The sequence below is a fragment of the Eleutherodactylus coqui genome, chromosome 9 (genome assembly GCF_035609145.1).
Source record: "Eleutherodactylus coqui strain aEleCoq1 chromosome 9, aEleCoq1.hap1, whole genome shotgun sequence".
In the NCBI taxonomy this organism is placed as follows: domain Eukaryota; kingdom Metazoa; phylum Chordata; class Amphibia; order Anura; family Eleutherodactylidae; genus Eleutherodactylus; species Eleutherodactylus coqui.
The window spans coordinates 108,594,596-108,614,103 of NC_089845.1; the positions used below are offsets into that span (position 1 = coordinate 108,594,596).

Below are 19,508 nucleotides of genomic sequence, written 5' to 3' on the forward strand. Positions count from 1 at the left end.
TGTGTCTCTCTCTCACTCATGCATTTTTAGGCTGCGATGGCAGACGAAAGGCGCATTGCCCATGTGAAAGAGGCCTTAGGGTATATTTATATAGGGGGGCAAGCATATGAAAATTGCATTTAAAAAAATCCACAAATTACTCATGCCCCTAAAAATAGTAACATGCACAACTTTTTAGAAAAAAAATACTATTTTTAGTGCCGATTTTCCTGGCATAGTTTTTTTTACATTTTTTTTAAATGCCTCAGACAGATGTTAGGCAAAAGTTAGTAGGGAAATATTAAGTGCATTGCCGAGAAGTTTTTGTTCACATTGTTTTTAGGTCCGTAACAGGGTTTATTTTTTTTGCAGTCAAAAGAAGTAGTAGATTTCGCATGTTTTTCTGGTGTCTTTTTCATAGGATTCCCTATAAAACATAAAAAAAGACAGAAAAATGCATGCTAAAAATAAAGAAAACGCCCCAACCCTCCCCCCCCCCCCCAAATACTTGTAAAAACACATATAATATTTACAAGTATGCTGGCTTTTTACATTTAAAAGTCACAAGAAGTATGTGACGGAAGTCTAAAACATACAAGAAAAATGCCATGCCTTTGGTGTGATTGCAGAAAAAAAATCTGTCCAACCCATGGGAAAAAGTGAGTCATGTAAACACCCCCTTAAAACACGAAGAAAAAAAATCTGCCAAAGGAGAACAGACCCTGCAAATGCTGACATAAAAGCCGGGGCCTTAGCCTGCAAACTGTTCATTCTGTTTTGTTCTTATTAAGCCAAGATGCGTTTCATGGATGAATAGAGTGGCGCTCCAGATAAATGTTCTGTCCCCTCACTGTAATCTTGCATGACACTCCTATTTATTTGATTTACAAATCAGTATTAAGAAATACATTGTTTTAATAAGATAAGACAGAGGGATACATCATTATGCATTTTGTAACTAATCTACTATTTGCCTTCTCCCATGAGAAACTATGCAATTTATTTAGCAGTTCATTAGGCCCAGCAGCAATATCTATACATGGTACATACACACTGATCCATTTTGTTTGGTAACAGATTGTGGATGAAAGGAAACCATTCATTTATTACTTGCCTGCTATAATTACTACGGCACTAATTACGGCAAATCACTGACATGCCGGTTGAACGAGTGTCACAGCAGTGTACAACAATACAACCTGAAAAATGACTTTTTTTATGTGAGCGCGTCATCTCTTATATAAGGAGTTTTTTTGTATGTTGAGAAGTATTTATCATCGCTAAGCTTTTTTTTTTACTGTTATTTTATATTGCAGTTTGACGGTGATAACATGTACATGAGTATGACAGAGCCAAACCAGGACTACGTGCCAGCAAGCCAGGTGGGTTAATTAATCTTCTATGCCTTGTTTCAAATTGTAATTAAACAAATTCAAAGAACTGCATTGCAAATGAGTGGCACTATCCATAACTGCCGCAATCAGGAATTATCATAATTTATCAACAAAGCATTTAAGCCTTTTTTGCCACTTAATGAGATGGGGCTGATAAAAAAAAAACCGGAAAAAAAAAAAAACGCGATGCTAGTGTTTGCTGAGAAATATTACCTTGTTCCCTCTCCAGCATGTAAGCAGCTGTTTTACCAGCATGATCCTTCTTAAACAGTTGTTTTTACCTTTAGGAATAAACTCTTTACAGGTGCCGCTTATTTGGATTTGTAACTGCAGACGAGTTAATCATTTTAAGCTGCTCATGTCACTGAATGTTTTAATTAGAAATGAGGAACAAGCTGAGATCCGGCACATATTTCATGGGTAAAGTTTTTATCCTGAATTTAGTGGCATGAAAACAAAACAGCGGGTTGCACATTACAAATTACACATTCACAAAATAAAAATGTTTTAAGAAGAAATGTACTAATAGATCAGAAGAGGCGTTTTGAAGGAGGAGGTGTTTGTATTCCCGGCAGTGTTTAAGGACTTGTTCGCGAGGGGTAGTGGTGCAGCTGAGAGTGGCATCATTTTCACAAAAGAGGCTAGATAAAACGACTATTAATCCTTTCCAATCCACTGTTTGACGCCTAAAGACATTATGATTTAAGGCTGTACAGCTCCGATGTTGGAAGACGTCCGTCGGGGTTCTCTTACTGTATATTGCCAGGCTCTCTGCTATTGGAGCCTATCCAACATGTCATCTCATGCAGTACTGGCTTTAGCCAGCATATAGTGCCATTGTATAACGGCAGAAAAAGAGTAAGCCCCCTAGGAAAACCAGGATACAATTTGGATTGGAAAGGGTTAAAGTTAGGTACCACTTCATGTCTTTTATCTGGATGTCACCAGGCATAGGAGATGAGTTCATTTCCTTATTTTGTTTATTACCCTGATGAACCCTGCTGGACACTGAAATGGGTTGGGATTTACCTAATGGTGTTAGAGGTGTACAGTCATCAGTGGGTGGGGTCACCATTCTCAGGGCGGGAGCTCTGCAGATAGGTAGGTGAAAGTGACTGAGATTATTAGGGACAGCTATGTGCAAATCCCTAATAATCTTCCTCTTGCTTGTGCGTTAAGTACTGGAAAACTCTGGATCCCTTTGGATGCACCAGTGTTTAGCAGAGTCTACAAATCGTGAATTAATCAGTGGTTGAGTTTGACCATTACTGTGCCCATTTAATGATTTGTTCATTGATTTAGTATTTTTTCTCTGGGTCTCTCATAACCCAGGAAGTATTAACAAGGAGATATTGTTCCAGCATATGAAGCCTAACTATTAGTCATTTGTGTGAAAACTAATACAATTCTATTTTAATATAGGGTTTTTAATGCAATTTCCTTTTGTATTGGACTGTTTAAGTTATATCTTAGCTGGAAAAATCATCGTTGATACTGCGGTTTAAAGTTGGTTTGGGATGAAATCATTAAAGGGGTTTTCCAAAACTAAGATATTAATATTAGATTTAATAGGAGTCCGACTCCCAGCACCCTTGTCAATCAGCTGTTTGAAGATGCCATCACACTCTGATGAGGGGTGTAGACTTTTCATTGAGTGCCAGGCATGGTGCCATATATTTTATTGCTGCACAATCCCACCAATTTAAATCAGACTGAGCTACACATAGGCCATGTGGCCAATGGATGTGGCATCACAGGCATTTGAAAAGGCCACAGTGCTTGCCCAAGCTCCATGTTCTATTTAAACAGCACATCTTGGAGTTGTAGGAATTGGCCTCCCATTGTTCTGATATTGATGACCTATCCTAAGGAAAGGTTATCAATATTTAATTCCAGATAACCCAATTAGCATACCTTGTAAAAACTGCAGAGTCTTTAAAGGGAAACTGTCACCACATTCATGCTGCCTGAACCATGGGCAGCATGGACCAGGGACAGGTAAGTACAGTGCACCCATGTATGTCTAGCTTCAGGTCATGAGGGCAGTGACGTGCCAGCTTCTTTTTGTCCGCATCATCCGGAGTATCAACTCCTTCCCTGATTATGTATAGGGAGAGAACTGTTACACTAGTTGATGCAGAGGATAAAAGGCTGGCACGGTGCATGCCCCATAACTACAAGCTCTGTTTGGAAAGCATCTTCAAAATATGCTTATTCTGAAAAGCCACAACATTTCAGAATAAAAAAATCTTGGGCGCACTGTACATACCAGTTCTTGGCTCATGCTGCCCTTGATTATGGAAGCATGAACCTAGTGACAGGTTCCCTTTAAAAATCATGTTGTAATTAATTGCTAAATGTGGTGTCAGCTATATCCGATATCATTTTGCCAGGAAAGGTTAAAAAAAATCAATACGGAAATATGATTGGCTTCTTGGGGCAGCCACGGTTTTTATATCTTTTCCTCTTGTTTTTTTTAAACTTTAACCCTTTCCAATCCACTGTCTGACATCTAAAGACATTCTAATTGAAGGCTGCACAGCTCCAACGTTGGAAGCTGTCCATCAGGGTATTTTTACTGTAGATTACTGGCCGCTCTGTTGTCGGGGGGCCTCTCCAGCATGTCCCATACTGCAGTACTGGCTCTAGCCAGCAGATGGCACCATTATATAATGGCAGAAAGAGAAAGCTCCCTAGGAAACCCTGAATCCGAAATTGGATTGCAAAGGGTTAAAGAACCCTAGAATATTTCACTTTGAACATGTAATGAGGAGCTTTTTAACCTGGACTTGTTTGTGCAAGGAATATTTCCAAATCTGCAGTAAGGTCAGGTTCACGCAAGGATATTCAATCCAGTTGAGAATCTCACCAACTATTACATCCAAAAATGCCCGTAGTTACGCTTCCTACTGGAAAAAAACAAAATAATCAATACTCACATGTAGTTTGGTCCTGGTGTATACATTTCATCACAGACACTAACAGGGATAACTACTAGAACATTTTATAAAATATTGAGACTAAAAAAGATGCTGAAGAATCAAGTGCATTATATTAATAGGAAATTTAGATTTTCCAGCAGTGTGCAAAGCCAGAATGTTATATGGGGAGGGAGTACAGGTGCAAATCTCTGATAAAGTCACTCACACACCTATCAAGAGCAGGTGGCTTCTTGGTATTATATTTGCACATAGATAAAACCGATACAGGTTGCCAGTCCCATAGTAGTAGTGCACCAGGCAAACATACAGCCTATTAGTTACGTCCATACTATTAAATAAGGTGGGCTGTCCTGCATAGTCTTAAGTGCATCACACAAAGTACTCTCCAATCTCACTTAGAACAGGGATAGAGATACCTGTAATTGCTAAGCCCTTTGGTAGAATTTAGACTCTTGACAACTACATCAGCACATAAGCACATCAATATATGTTGCTTTCTTATACTTGGTCAGCATGCAAACAGCTACTGACCTTCCACTCTTTAAAGTTGCCCATACAAATAAGATAAATATTGGCTGAAATGGCCAACTTTAGCCATTTCAGCAAACCATCATTTGAAAATTTTACACAAGCGCTCATTCATGTTGGCCAACAACAGACTTCTGCCTGCCAAAAAATGTCATCTGTGAGATTGGAAAATTTCTGCCATATATGTGTATAGCATGATCAGCCGAATGTTGTCACTTATACACCACTTTGTGCAAGCGCATTGCACTGTTACATTTATAAATGAATGTTTGATCGGCCAATCTTGGTTGGAATGTTGGTGTTCGGTTCTTCGTACAAACAGTCCAGCAGATGATTGATCGTCCGGATTCCAGATGATCAAACTCTTATGTGTATAGGCAGTATATCCCATTAGTACACTATACAGAACTGTTAACATCTGGAGATATAGTAAGTGAATAAAGATATCCATGGTATTATAATCTCCAGTAAATAGCTCCATTATCTGCATTTCATCCACCTAATATATATTATTAATGTCATTCATATATATTCTGATCGACTATATTTGTGTGCATTAGATTTTCATCACTGAAAAATATGTAACATCTTCTAATCATGTTGTATCGAGCACTAAAGTGTCATCTTCACAAAAGGTCTTTCTAGGATTGTTTATAGCAACACATTATCTAGTATATTGATTTCTATTTCATTTTCTCCTTATCGTCACAGACATGGAATGTATATGAAACATTATTTTTTAATCAAACTTTTGATCTATAACAGTGTTTCATTGTGATTCTTGTTTTGGTTGTTACCGTTGGTAAAGTTTCCAAAAATTGGGCATTCATTTCTTTTCATCATTATATCATGCTTACTAGAGATGAGCGAGCATACTCGCTAAGGGCAATTACTCGATCGAGCATTGTCCTTAGCAAGTACCTGCCCGCTCGGAAGAAAAGGTTCGGCTGCCGGCGGGGAGTGGCTGGGGAGAGCGGGGAGGAACGGAGGGGAGATCTCTCTCTCCCTCCCCCCCCCGCTTCCCCCTGCTCACTGACGCAACTCACCTGTCACCCGCGCCGGCAGCTGAACCCTTTTCTTCCGAGCGGGCAGGTACTCGCTAAGGACAATGCTCGATCGAGTAATTGTGCTTAGCGAGTATGCTCGCTCATCTCTAATGCTTACCAATAGTCCTGATTTTGCCAGGATAATGCAACAAAAGGATTGCTAAAGGGGTGGGGTCTCAGTAAACTGCATCCAGAGGTGAGCATGATAAGGCGTTTCCAAGTTTTTCCAATGTAGGGCTTCAATGTCTGGAATTTGTCAATTCAAATGTTAGTAAGTATTTTATATAACACTTCTAAAAAATTTATAATTGGTACATTTTGGCAGTTTTTTGAGCCAAAGCCAGATATCGATCCATCACGAAGGAGCTGTATGAGTTCTTATATTATATTTCCCATTTCCTCTTCAATCCACTCCTGACTTTGGCGCAAAAACCTGCATCAAAAAGGCTATTTGCGAAACTATCCAGAATCTGGTCTGGCTAAAGGGGTAGTCAGCGCTAAGAGGAAATCTATTAGAGAGGCTTTACTGTATTGCATCCTTACAAAAAAGAATCTAGATACAGTCCGGTAATTTTCAGTTCCAAAAGTATAGATGATATTTTCTCCAAAATGTCACAAAGTGGAATGAAAAAATATTTTAATAGTCCTATTTTTTAATGCAACTGGCTGCCTATCCATCGGAATATTTATTGCCACTTGTATATGCATAGTGGAAATCTTGTTCCACATTGCCCATGACTATTTTAGCATTTCCAGTTTATTTGCAACATATGTGTGTATTACATTTGCATACAATTATGCAGTTTGAGTAATAATAGAATATATTTGCATACATATAGCTTTTCTAGAAACCTGGCTCACGCACAGCAAACTTAAAAATGTGGCCACCGGATTTCTATTAGTATGTGCTAGAACTTTTTTTGTAATTATGACATTACATTGCACATAGTTTGTATTAAAAAGCTAAGGTTTATTGTTTGGTTTAAGTCTTTTATATAACAATATTAAAAGGAGAGAATACGTGATTTCAATTGAATACAACTCATGTTCTAATCTTCCCCTGGCACTGTATATAAAACTGGATGCAAATATCAAATTATTAACCATAAAATAGGACTGCAATTATGAATTTCTTATAAACCCTTTCCAATCCAATTTTGGATTCAGGGTTTCCTAAAAGGCTTTCTCTTTTTGCTGTTATACAACAGTGCCATCTTCTGGCTAAAGCCAGTGTGGGTGCACCAGAGAGGCTCCGACAGTGGAGTAGCTGGCAATAGACAGCAAGAATACCCTGTCGGACGTCTTCTGACATTGGAGCTGTACAAGCTTCAATCAGAATGTAGGAAGACGTTAGACAGTGGATTGGAAAGGGTTAAAGTAGTAGTTCTTTCACCACAGACAACTCCTTTCGGAATGTGCACATGACGGCAAACAACAGAGAGCAGCAGATCCCACCCCAGGCACGCCTTGCTGGTGACTATTCAAATGAATTGCCATCCATGCAATACAAGGATGGTTTGCATCCACTGGGACGGGAGTTGGTCTCACCATTTAGGTTTGTAGAGTAGGAAGTGACCCCCTGAATGATATTGATATGCTTTAATAACACGTATGGACGTAGTTTTTTTCATGACAACATGATATCGATCTACCTAACTAACTCATATCTATCATTCTATTTATCTGGTCATACCTGCACCAGAGCATTCCATCAAGGGTTCTGTCAGGGTTTCCATCACTTTTAACTGCAAAATTACTGTATGAAACTTTATTTTTGCCACTTAACAACAAAACCCAAAGACTCAATCTTTTTTTTCATTGGATCCTTAAACCTATTAGGCTAGCTCCCGTTTGAAACCAAAAGAAGAAGGATCTTCCTGGTAGAGTCATTGTATCCTCTATTACTGAAGGCTGACCAAATAAAGCATGTAATAAGAGGCTCCCTGATCTAATCTCTTGAATTACCTTGATTTAGTAAACCTCATTTATTATATAAAGAAGTAAAATGTGGTGGTTATAGATATTGCTGCAAATAACAACAAACTATCAGATTATAGGTATCATTTTTCAAAGGTAGAGATAAAGGAGAATCCTCATTTGGTGTTCCATGCAATTTTTCCACTCTTCATCTTACAGCTTTTTTAAAACACAATGTTTAAAAATGTTCCCCTTACTTGCTAACAATTAAAGGGGTTATTCATAGGATAAGCGATAAAATTCTGCTTGGTGGAGGTCTCACCAGTCCCAAGAATGGGGGTCCCATATACCCCTCTTCTTCTCACTTTGGGCTCTCTGCTGCCACCCATATTGACATGGAGCATGCATAGCCACCAGTCCAATCCTTGCAATAGGACTGAATGGAAGAGTTGAGTACAAGCATTCCACTGTTTCCATCAGTGATACTGAAGATGAATGGAATAGCATCGTTCATGCATAACCACCGCTCCACTCTGTCCTTTTTCACTGCGGGGTGGGGGGTACAGAGATCCTACAGTGAGGAGGAGAGGGGGACACAGGACCAGCACCAGTATCTGAGCTTTATGATTGGTACAAGGAAAAGGTTCCAATTTATACTTTAAAAATATCCATAGGGCTCCAGCGACCCAACAAAAGCCAAAAAAGTGGTAATCTGGACATGTCATGGTGGAATACATTTGTATAACTTTTTTCCAACTATATAGAAAAGCAGAATAGAATCTGCTCTTCTTCAGTGAGGGCCATTGCAAAAAGAAGTATACTGGGCAGTTCAAATTTCTTAACAATGCAATGGGACGGTTGATGTATGCCACTATATGCCTATACAGTGGCTAATATCAAAGTCTTCCATTGAAGGTATACATAGGGAAATCTTCTAGACTTGTGTGACCAACAAAAGGATGGAATGTGTACATAGCCTAAAGGCCCTTTTACATGCAAAGATAATCACTCAAACTGCCAAAAGATTGAACGAAATTCAAGTGAGCCGCCAACATTTTTGAATAACAAATTAATTGCTGTAATGATCTGTGTTTTCCTCCACAAGTTGTTTGCTCAGTTGGGCGATTGTTATTGTATAAATACTTTGCCCAGCTAAGCAAAGATCTGGCCAGCACATTTCATTGTCCTCCTCTTGGCTCCTCCTGGCTGAGTAAACATTGCATTCATTGTATATGCAAAGCAAAATAAAGCCATTGCTTAGCTGCTGGAAACACTGAACGAACTGCATTCAAACTAAAAGAATTTCCAGTGACCAAACGATGGATTTTATGCCAGCCTAAAAACTTTGGCTAACGTTAATTGAATGAATAGTGCACGACTGCCCGTGTTTACATGTAACGATTAGTGCTCATTTTCGTCCATTTGAACGCATTTTGAGCAATCATCATTGCATGTAAAAGGGCCTTAAGGCCGACTTGCATCCTATGAACCCTGGAAGCAGCCTTCTTCAAGCTAATAAAGTTGAGCAATTCTTCTTTAAAATCTACTTGTCAGCTCTCCAGACATGTATGTATTAGTAATACTTGCAAATACTGTAACATAACAATTGTATAGAATCTTTTCTTTGAACTCTGTATTATGTCATTCCTGTAATTCCTGTCAGAAATGTATGAATAAATTGACAGCTGGATGTTACCATTGGTGGTGTACATAGAAAAAAGGAAGCCCCATATTATACATAAAAATGGACCCTTATTTAAGTGCTGAATTTTGACACCCTGGACAGAAGATGTTTGCCTTTCCCTCCACTCCCTTTCAATAACCCTTAGGAACCCCCTCCCCCTCCACCAGCTTTCAAGCAATTTCGTTATTCTGGAGAAGGGAGTCCTGCACTGGTTCCAGCCAACCAGAAGAAAAGAGGTTTGACCAAACATTTTGGTCCTCCTCTCTGTGGGCCCCATAGCAGCCACATGGTCTGCCTCTATGGTACATACGCCCCCTTGTAAATGAGGAGAGTCCTTGTATAGTAAGTGCTCACAGTATTAGGCTGTTTTTAACATGGTTTAAAATGGGAATGGTAAAACTGGCAATACACATGAAACATTTATGAGCCGGAATGCAACTTTGACCCAGGTCTCCCTCTACCACCCAATATCTACTCTCAGAGGTCGAGAAAATAGTTGTGCTTTTGTATGTATATGGTTTTCTGTATAATTACAACACTGACATGGAGGAGACATTACAGTCACTACAAATATCACTAAAAAATGGCTGAAAAAAATGAACCAAAAAAAATGGCAACGTAGACATGCGTTGGGACAATTCTTCTTCTCATTTCAATTATGTTTGTATAATAATATTCATCTACAAAAATGGCCGCCTATAGTTGTTGTATTTATACTCAATGAGACAAATAATTTCTTGCAAATTTAGAGTATTCAAAGTCAATGTAACTGACAGCACTCGGTTATTTCTAGTAACTTTGAATGGCAGAACAGTATGCCACTGTGCATACTCGACCATTGCTCCAATCAAACTCCTCCTCGCTGTGGCCATGCCTACAGCACTTTTCGCAGGTACTAAAGTATGTAAGGTATGGTTACTGTTAGGAGGAGACTTGCGGTTGCCGGAGGGGTGTGGTGCGGACGTGTCAGCGTGCCCGGGACCATCGGGGGCCATTGTCGTGTCGCCCGGGGGTCACCTGGTCAGGTTGGCGTCCGGTTTGGGATTAGGCGCGCGGTCCACAGCGCTGCTGGGTGGGATCTCTGCGGCCGGGCTCGGAGTTCCCGTTAGGGGGCGCGTCCGGAGGGGGGCCGGTCTATATGCATTACTGGACAGCGTGTCACCAAGTCCCGCCCCGACCTAGGCAGGGCTTTTGGTATTTAGCTACACAGACACTGCCAGTCCCTGCCAGTGTTTGCTTGTTCTTCAGCTAACACCCGCTCTGGTTTCTCTCCCAGTCTGCTGACCCAGTTTTGCTCTGACTTGGATTTAGTCTTTTTCCTTGTTTGTTCCTTGTTGGTTACTTGGCGCTCTAGTCCTCTGTTATTTGTACTTTTTGTCTCTCTGCTTAGTTAGTCTCTCCTGTCCTTGTCCTGGGGTCCCCATCAGTGCAGAGTAGGGACTGTCGCCCAGTTGTCATCCTGGGGTTTAGCCCAGGGGGGCAAGTAGGTAGGGACAGGGGAGAGGGTTGGTTGTAGGGATTTCCAGCCTTCCGTTCCTAACCGACCCTGACAGATACTCACAGTTGCATCCTCTAGTGCTCAGAACCCGAATTGTAGTGAATTTCTATAAGAAAATGACATGCTGTCTGTTAGTTTACTTTAACTACAGAAAAATATAGATCCCCTTGAAGAAAAGGTGCACAATCCATTATCGCTGATTTCATGACCCATATGTTCAATACCATGACTAAATGAGATGAAAAACAAAGGAGAAGGAAAAGAACATTAATAACATGAAGAGAGCCATATCAGCCATGCTCTTCTATGGAGCATTGTCTCAGTATAATATTTATATAGATGCATTTCCAGAGCTGTAAAACCTAATTATTACTTTGTACTATCAGTTTTTTCTAGTCTCTCAACCTAATTGTCGTTGTGCAAGTACATAGAGCAGCAAATGCTGTTCTTTTTAATTAGTGGCTTTCATGTAGTCTGGCCTAAAGGGGAATCAGTGCAAAGATGTCTATACAAAGGAAATTAAGCCTGTATAAAAATGTTTGATGTAAAATTTGTTGTATTTAAAACCAGCATTCTCCGGCTGTGATCTCAATGTTCCCATCACAAATACCAATATTTAAAGTTTATACTGAGCCTATAATTAAATCATGAAATGTTGGTGTGCATGTATTCATACTACGGCTTCATATAAATGCATTGGCTGCTATATTGAACGATGATATGTAACATTCTACTATTATTTAAGAAATATTTTCCTGCTTGAATGGTCATTGAGAGGCATACATAAGACAATATACATAGTGCATGGATTTTAATGATGGTGCACACTTTAATTCCAACATTTATAGTCTTCTGACTATGCAAAACATTACAAGATTAGCCTCCTGATTTATTGTGGCCTCCGTTCCCGAAAGTAACCACACATAATCTAAACTTGTCCCCTTCTGATAACTGCTGGCGTTGTGGTGCCTTCACTTGGTCCATCTCACATATCGTATAAATGTCCCAGTATTGAAACCTTCTGGAGTGAAGATTCTGATCTTATCAAAAGATTTTTCAATTACAGCCCATGTTACCCTCCTTTGGACCCCTTTAAAATCTTTTTCTGCACAAAAAAAGGCTACCCAAATGAAACTACTTGTCCCGACACTCTGGCGAAACAGTAAACCTCCTTCACTCCAACTTCTAATCAGCTGATTAGATAGAATTTACAGATTGGAAGAATTAGTGGCCTGGAAGCTGCATATGGCTTAAGTCAAAGTATTCCCACTTGTTCATATCGCTGCTTTCAAAAATTTGGAGAACCAGTCCAGGTCCCAAAAGTGGTTTCAACATAAATTGTTGCAATGTCTGCCTTACAAACTTGAGCACTGACTTTGGTTCAGCCTCATATAACCAATATCTTCCAGTTTTGTGTACCTCAGTTGACTGCTCCAAAAGTCCAGTTTCAATGGCACATTGGGTTTTCTTGGGTCCATGAGATGAAACAATTCTGAGGACCCATCCTCCATCTATACAGGAAATTTGTGTATATATTTTTTTATTGCACCATAATCTATCTTATCATTGTACATACGGGGCATGTCATCAATAAGGGCTAATAAATTATTTGTAAATAAACCCATAACAGACGCTAAAAGCAAGGCACTATCTCCAAAGGCAAATCCAAATGTGATTGTCTTCTGCTGGACTTTTGAATCCCATTATTGTGTCAAAGCCTGCACTCATTGGAAGTAACTTTCATAGACCACTACAACCTTGCCCAGTTTGATGTCCTTGATTTAGGGCTTAGCGTCTGTTTCTATTTGTACAGTAATTATCTTGAACACTATTGTTATACTTCCTTGAGGCAATAAAAATTTCTCCTTCGGGAGAGTGTGAAGTTGGCATAGGGAGTCTTATATAGGCCATGCAATCCTCCCTGGGTAAAAAAAAAAATAGGGAATGAAAAAGTATCTCCACAGTACTACCTATTGGAAGTGCTTTTTAGTGCAAGTCATCACATTGTAGTGTCAAAGGCTGTAGAATGCAGTTTCGAACATGGTGTTTTACTAATGCATGTGTGAGAGTGGCCTAAGGATCTAAGTTAAACCAGACTCTTCTCCAAAAGGAAAAAAACACCCAGTGGAGGTACTTTTCTATCCCCTATTTGCATACATTTTGAATAGTACTATATGTGCTCAGATGTAGTCCTTTTAAATATTGCATTATTATAATATTAGGAAGGGACTTATTATTTGTATAGCGCCAGCTTATTCCACAGCTAATAATATGTTTATTACCCCCAAAGCTGGGTATTCATTTTACCGACCTTGGAAGGATGGAAGGCTGAGTCAACCTTGAGCCGGCTACCTGAAGCATGCAGGTGAATTGAACCTGCAACCTTCATGTCATGAGTGAAAGTTTAGGACTGCATTCTGCTGCCTTAACACTCTGCGCCACAAGAGGCCTGATACTTTATAATCTGGATCTTTTCTATTGTGTCTTGACATACTTGAGTCTCTTTAAACCTTGACCTTCGGAGGTACTGGTCCTGTGCTGAAACGCCCTGTCATTCTATACCTAAAGAAGTTCTTAGGTGTCAGCAGTGCCCATGTATCCATTGGATATTTTCTCTTCTATCTGGTTCCACATTGCAGCTGTACTGTATATAAGTCTGGACTAAAATGGTGCAGCATCTGATACGAATCTACTTCTACAAGCTCTTCCCAGTGTTGCAGCTAAAGTCTACAACCATAATAAGTTATCACTGAACCACTAGTCACTTGGGTTACACTTTAGTTTTGAGGTTTCTACACCATGGAAGGTTCAAGATCTCCCTATATTGTAACCAGTTGATAACAAAGTTGAAGATTGTTTACTTTCATCATGAAAGTCCAGTATAAATGTAACATGCTGCCAACTGAAATCCATATTAGTCGAAAACATAACATTCACTTTGACAGCCTCAAAATAGATTTTCTTTCTCAGTAAACTTATTGGCACATAGAAATATGGCTAAGTCAGCGAGCAGCAAAACCTTACAATGGTTCAGTGGTTATTAGTGCGACTTCGGCCAAATATAGTATTCTATAAAACAAACCAAGACCTTGTTTTAACCCCTTTGTGGCACACATCCGACTGTTTATGTCCTAATTGCACAAACCCCTTGCAGTTAGGACATAAATAGCCGTCCACAGCATATGCCGTGTATGGGGCAGGCTTGAAAGTCAAACCCTCTCCATACACAACAGGTATCAGCTATCCACCCACATCAGCTGCGATCAGAGATAACTCTGCTTGCATCTGTTAATCCTTTAAATGCTACTGTAAATTCTGATAGCAGAATTTAAATGTCCTGATAGGGATTTAAATGTCCTGAACTTGCCCCGCGAAAAGATCGCGGGTTTCTATACCGGAATCAGGGTAGCTTGGGAACTTCTGAAGGCCCCCAGGGTTGCCATGATCGTGTGCTTATTAAAACCTGTGGCACATCTGTAATAGCAGCCTGTTAAGATACAGTATACTGCAATACCATAGTATTGCAGTATACTGTATAAGCAATCAAATGACCACAAGTTCATGTCCCCTATGGGGACTAATGAAAAAAATAAGTAAGATAAAATAAAGATTTTAAAGTTTTAAGTTAAAAAAAAACTTTTCCAAGTCGTCGTATGTAAAAAAAAATTTTTTAAATCTAAAAATTAGTATAGCTACATCGATAAAGGTCCAATTTATTAAAATATCATATTGTTAACCCTGCATGATAAACTCTACCAGAAAAAAACATACAATGGCAGAATTGTGGTTTTTCAGTCACTCCGTCTCCAAGAAAAAATTGAATAAAAGGCTAAAAAAAAGTTATATGTTCCATAAAATAGTACCAATACAAACTACAGGTCACCTCGCAAAAAACAAGTCCTCACACAGCCCCATTAACAGAAAAATAAAAGAGTTATTTGGGGTCAAAAGATGGTGGCAGAAAGCCCAAGCGTCTATGTGCCGAAACATGCATTGGGCTTCCCAGATTCTCCGTCTGCTTGAGATACGTACTTGCACCATACATTTTACACATGCTCTATAGTACTGTTTGTATGATCATTATCTCATGTTGGTATCTCCTACGCAAAAGCATTTTATGTGCATGTAGCAATTCATCATTTGAGGTGTGATATGTATTTATTGACTTCTGACATGAGATTAGATTATGGGATCATGCAATGAGGGTAATCTTTGGGATTGGTTTCCATTCTGTCTACTTGGTGTTTATTTACAGGATTGACCTACAGATATCATCTTTTCATGCAGATAACACGTTTCATACATGAATCTCCTAGTAGTTATGTTTGGCCTGACCTTACATTTAGACGTGATCATTCTCATTGCAGATCCCATGTAATGATATTGTATTCTATAACATTTAGTTGCGTTTTCAAGGAATGAAGAGGTTAACTTTCAGCCAGACTCTTCGCCCTGGGACTTACATAGAAAATTGCTAAGTAGCAACATATGGTTCACTACTGTTTCTGTGATGTTGCTGCAAGCAAATAACACAGTACAACTCTTGAAATGATTTTTACAGAAAGCTAACTTTGGAATAATGCCATGAAACTCAACATACAGTGAAAATTAATGATATTTCTGAGACTATCCCAAAGGTCTGCTTGGCACCATATACTGATACCACTGGTTTATATTAGTGGTTACTAAATTCCTTTTGCAAATCTCTTCTGTAGCACTATGCAGCAGCTGTAAACCACTTGGTGCCGTTTCTGCCCACAGCTATCTGTTCTGACCATGATACCAAACCAATATATAACACTACTTGAGTACACAAAAATATGACAAGGAAACACTTTTGGAAGAATTTGAATGAGTAGTGGAACAGGTTGATAGCTTTAAATGGCTTGTTGTCTAATGCGTGCCATGAGATATGTAGTATATGGCAGCCGTTGTCTATGGATTCTCCGAGAGAAACCCTTCTAGGAGAGAATGCCGGTGGAAGAACTCCTTAACGTGCATTAAAATGTAGTTGAGTTTTTTATGACTTTTTGGTAGCATTTTCCTTATTATCATTTTTAATGCATGTTCCCCGTAGGATTCTCTATAGGACTTGAAAAAAAGCCATATCCAGAATATGCTGCATTTTGAAAGAAATGCCACTAAACCAAAAATGGACTGCAAAAAAGCCACAAACTAATACACTTTGTATGTTTTAGATTTCATTATAGACCTTTCTGTGACATCTGGTCACAGTGCTTTTGGCCAAGGAAAAACACCCTAAAAATGCCATGAAAAATTGGGCATTTAAAAAATTTTTTTTTTTTTTTAAACTTTTATGTTCAATGCTCCGTTTGAAGTTCTGTTACTTTTGAGGGCAAGAATAGAGCACTATTCTAAAGACTTATTCACAGGAACACATTTACACTGTGTATTAAGGCATCGGTCAGACGAGCGATTTTTTTAGCACTTTAAATAGACGCACTAAAAAAGTTGCACATCGCGTGTAAAAAAATTGCGTGAACAAAATTTGCACTCGCATGTCCTATCTCTTGCAGAAGCAATTTTTTTTAGCGCTTCTAAAAAACGTACATGTGAATGCTTTCATTGGAAAGTACTGGTTCTAATAGAGCCGCTTTTTAAACGCTGCTTTTCGTGCGCTAAAAAAATGCTCGTCTGACCGAGCCCTAAGCGTGCAAAATTGATTTCAATGTGTTTGATCACATGTGCATTTTTTTTGTGAGTGCATTTTGATTGCACAAAAAAAACCAACATGTCTCATATATGTATTATGCATAATTACCCCATATTAAACTTAATTGGCCATTGACATCAAAGAGAGCATGCTTGCGTGTTTCTTTGCATAAGAGCATGTGCTCGCAAAAAAAAAAGGACAGTGCGCTCAAAAGCGCAATCCCCATTGTGCAAATAGCAGCAAAAATGCGCACATAAATACACTTACACTTGTGTGAAGCTGACCTTAGACCTCATGCACGCGGGCATATGCAATTGTGTTCTGTGAAAAGTGTACCATTTCCACTGTGTGTATGTGCCTTTTTGGTGCATATGCGTTTTTTACGTCTGTATTGCATCTGTATTCAATGTGTATGTTACCATGCAGGGCGGCATGGGGTCCCGCGGTCGGCGCGCGTCGCTACGGCGTCGGCTCCGGCGGCCTGGAGCCCTGTGTTGGGGTTCTCCCAGCGGCTTGGGGCGGCCGGTGGGCGTGTCCGCCCATAGGGTGCCGCCCGCACTCCTCCGTCCTTTTTATACAGCAGTGGGTGGAGTTGCCTCCTCCCACTCTCTGCCCCTGGGCGGAGCCTTGAGGTTAAAAGACTGGCAGTGAATTGAGCTCACTGCCAGTTATTGGTTCTGCTTTCATCTAGTCAGTCTGTCTGCAGTTAACCTCAGCCAGTCCCTAGTTGTCTGTCAGCTCCTTCTTGTTATCTTTTGCTCAGCCTTGTTTCTGTTGGTTCTGTTAGCCTCTAGTCAGGTCTGTCTCAGTCTGCCCTAGTTGCTATTCAGTGTCCTTCCTGTTTGCCTGTGAGCTCCATCTCCAGCCTTACTCTGCCTTGTAAGTTCTGTTGGTCTGTTCCACCTGCCTCTCCTGTCGGCACTCTGTCCCCCGTTAGTGAGTTTCCATCTCGGTAGTCGCCAGGTCCCTAGGCAGAGCAGGGACCGCCGCCCAGTTGTCCGCCTGTGGTTAGCCAGGGCCGAGGCAAGTAGGCAGGGACAGTGGGGTGCGGGGAGTCCAGGGCACCCCACCTGGCGCTCGGGGGGCAGAGTGCCGTAACAGTGTATTTGGCGCGTGAAAAGAAAAAAGAAGGCTCCAATTAACGTTACTTTTTCCTGCTGTCTCCCAGCAAAATGCGTAAAAAAATGCAGTGAATACGAATGCAGCTGTGTATTTACAGAGTTTTTATATGATCCCAAGGACCTGATTGGACGATTTTGGTCCATGAACTTGCTATGATTTTTTTTATAAACGTAAAAAACACACTGAATTCACCATTGTAAGTCAATGGCGTTGGATAATCTCCGTATTATGCCCCCAAAAATACAGATGTAATACGGACAGAAAATACGTTTGTGTGCATGAGGCCTTATTGTTATTAAAGTAATGGAAACCTTGGCTGAACCGCAATAGTGCTGCATGTTACGGTACTTCTTTTAGATTTGCATGGAATTCTACACTACACCAAATCGAAAGTACTTATTGAGCTCCTAGCAGGCTATCATACTGTAACATGGATCCCGACCACGGTCATGTGCATGAGCCCTTTTACGTCTCCTTTTTGTGGAATTCAGAAAAGTATTTTTCTGGCAATTATTTTTTTGTAAAAAAAAAAAATTCTAAGAAATTGTATGCTTTTGTTGGATGATGCCTGCTCTCTTTGTAGCATTTTTAGTCACACATACATTTTTCTTAGTTTTTTTTTTTTTGCTATGGATTCGAAAAAAGAAAAAAAAACGAAAGCGAGAAAAAACTTAAACATCAGGGTTTTTAGGACTTTCATATTTTGCAACAAAACGGACAAAAACGTGGCAGTTTTTTTTTCAAAAAAGACGGTATGACACTAGCAAAATAGTTGATATGTAGAAACATGCCTAAGGTCTCATTCAGACAGGCACATTATACCAGTGTATAGCTGTCTGTATTCTGGATGTAACACCGGGAAACCCTGTAGTTCTACTGAATCAAACTTCCAGCAGCACATGGCCTTGTGATTGTTAAATTTACCAGTGAGAATGGCAAAATGTACATATTAAGGCTTGTTCACATCTTACCCTGGATGAAAATGGAACCCCTGGATGCCAAGTGGAAAGAACCTATCTTGTCCAATGATGGAATCTGCTGAAATGGAGACCAATACAGTAGACTGTGTTATTCTTTCCAACACAGTATGACAGAAACGAACGGAAACATGCTGAAATGGAAACATATTAGCCTCCGTTTCAGCAGATTTCAACAATGGAATTGACAGGTTCCATTCAGTATCCATGTACACATTCCTTTTTTGAATTTTTAGGCTTAAAACCCAACAGAACCCCCCCAGATGTGAAAAAACAAGACACATGAACAGACTCTTAAACAAGTAAAGCTCTATTCCCTAACTCTTCTAACATTTGTTGGTTAAGTGGCAGTTATAAACAGAGATAGCTTTGTATCATGTTGGCAGGAAGAGTTTCTTATGTATCAATTTGTCTTTGAGTTAATTGTTTGTATGTTATATGCTTCTCTGAGATGGTATGCATTTATGCTTTTGATTGATTGGGTTAATCTAGCAAAGTCTTGCAAGCCTAAACTAGTTACTAAAACCAGTTTCACTGCAAGATTGTAATGATTAGTGTATGCAATCCCAGAGGTATTCATTATAGACAGAATCGTTCTTGTTGCCTTGCATAGAAAAGCTACATTTTCGATAGAAAACAAAAAGCAGTCTGTACAAATAGACTAATTAAGTTAAAATACTCTAACATTTGGCTTGACATCTTCATTATTCAAAATTAAAAAGATGTTTTTCATGAGCGCACGGCTTA

General features: G+C 39.6%; 1 protein-coding gene across 2 annotated transcripts in view; it reads left to right on the forward strand.

Moving 5' to 3' along the window:
* Window positions 1-19,508, forward strand: part of TOX (thymocyte selection associated high mobility group box) — a 258,050-nt gene that overhangs the window by 110,058 nt on the left and 128,484 nt on the right. For both annotated transcript variants that reach the window (XM_066578295.1, XM_066578296.1), the window contains one exon: window positions 1,296-1,361. In XM_066578295.1, the coding sequence (XP_066434392.1) occupies window positions 1,296-1,361 (66 nt within the window). The remainder of the gene's footprint in view (window positions 1-1,295; window positions 1,362-19,508) is intronic.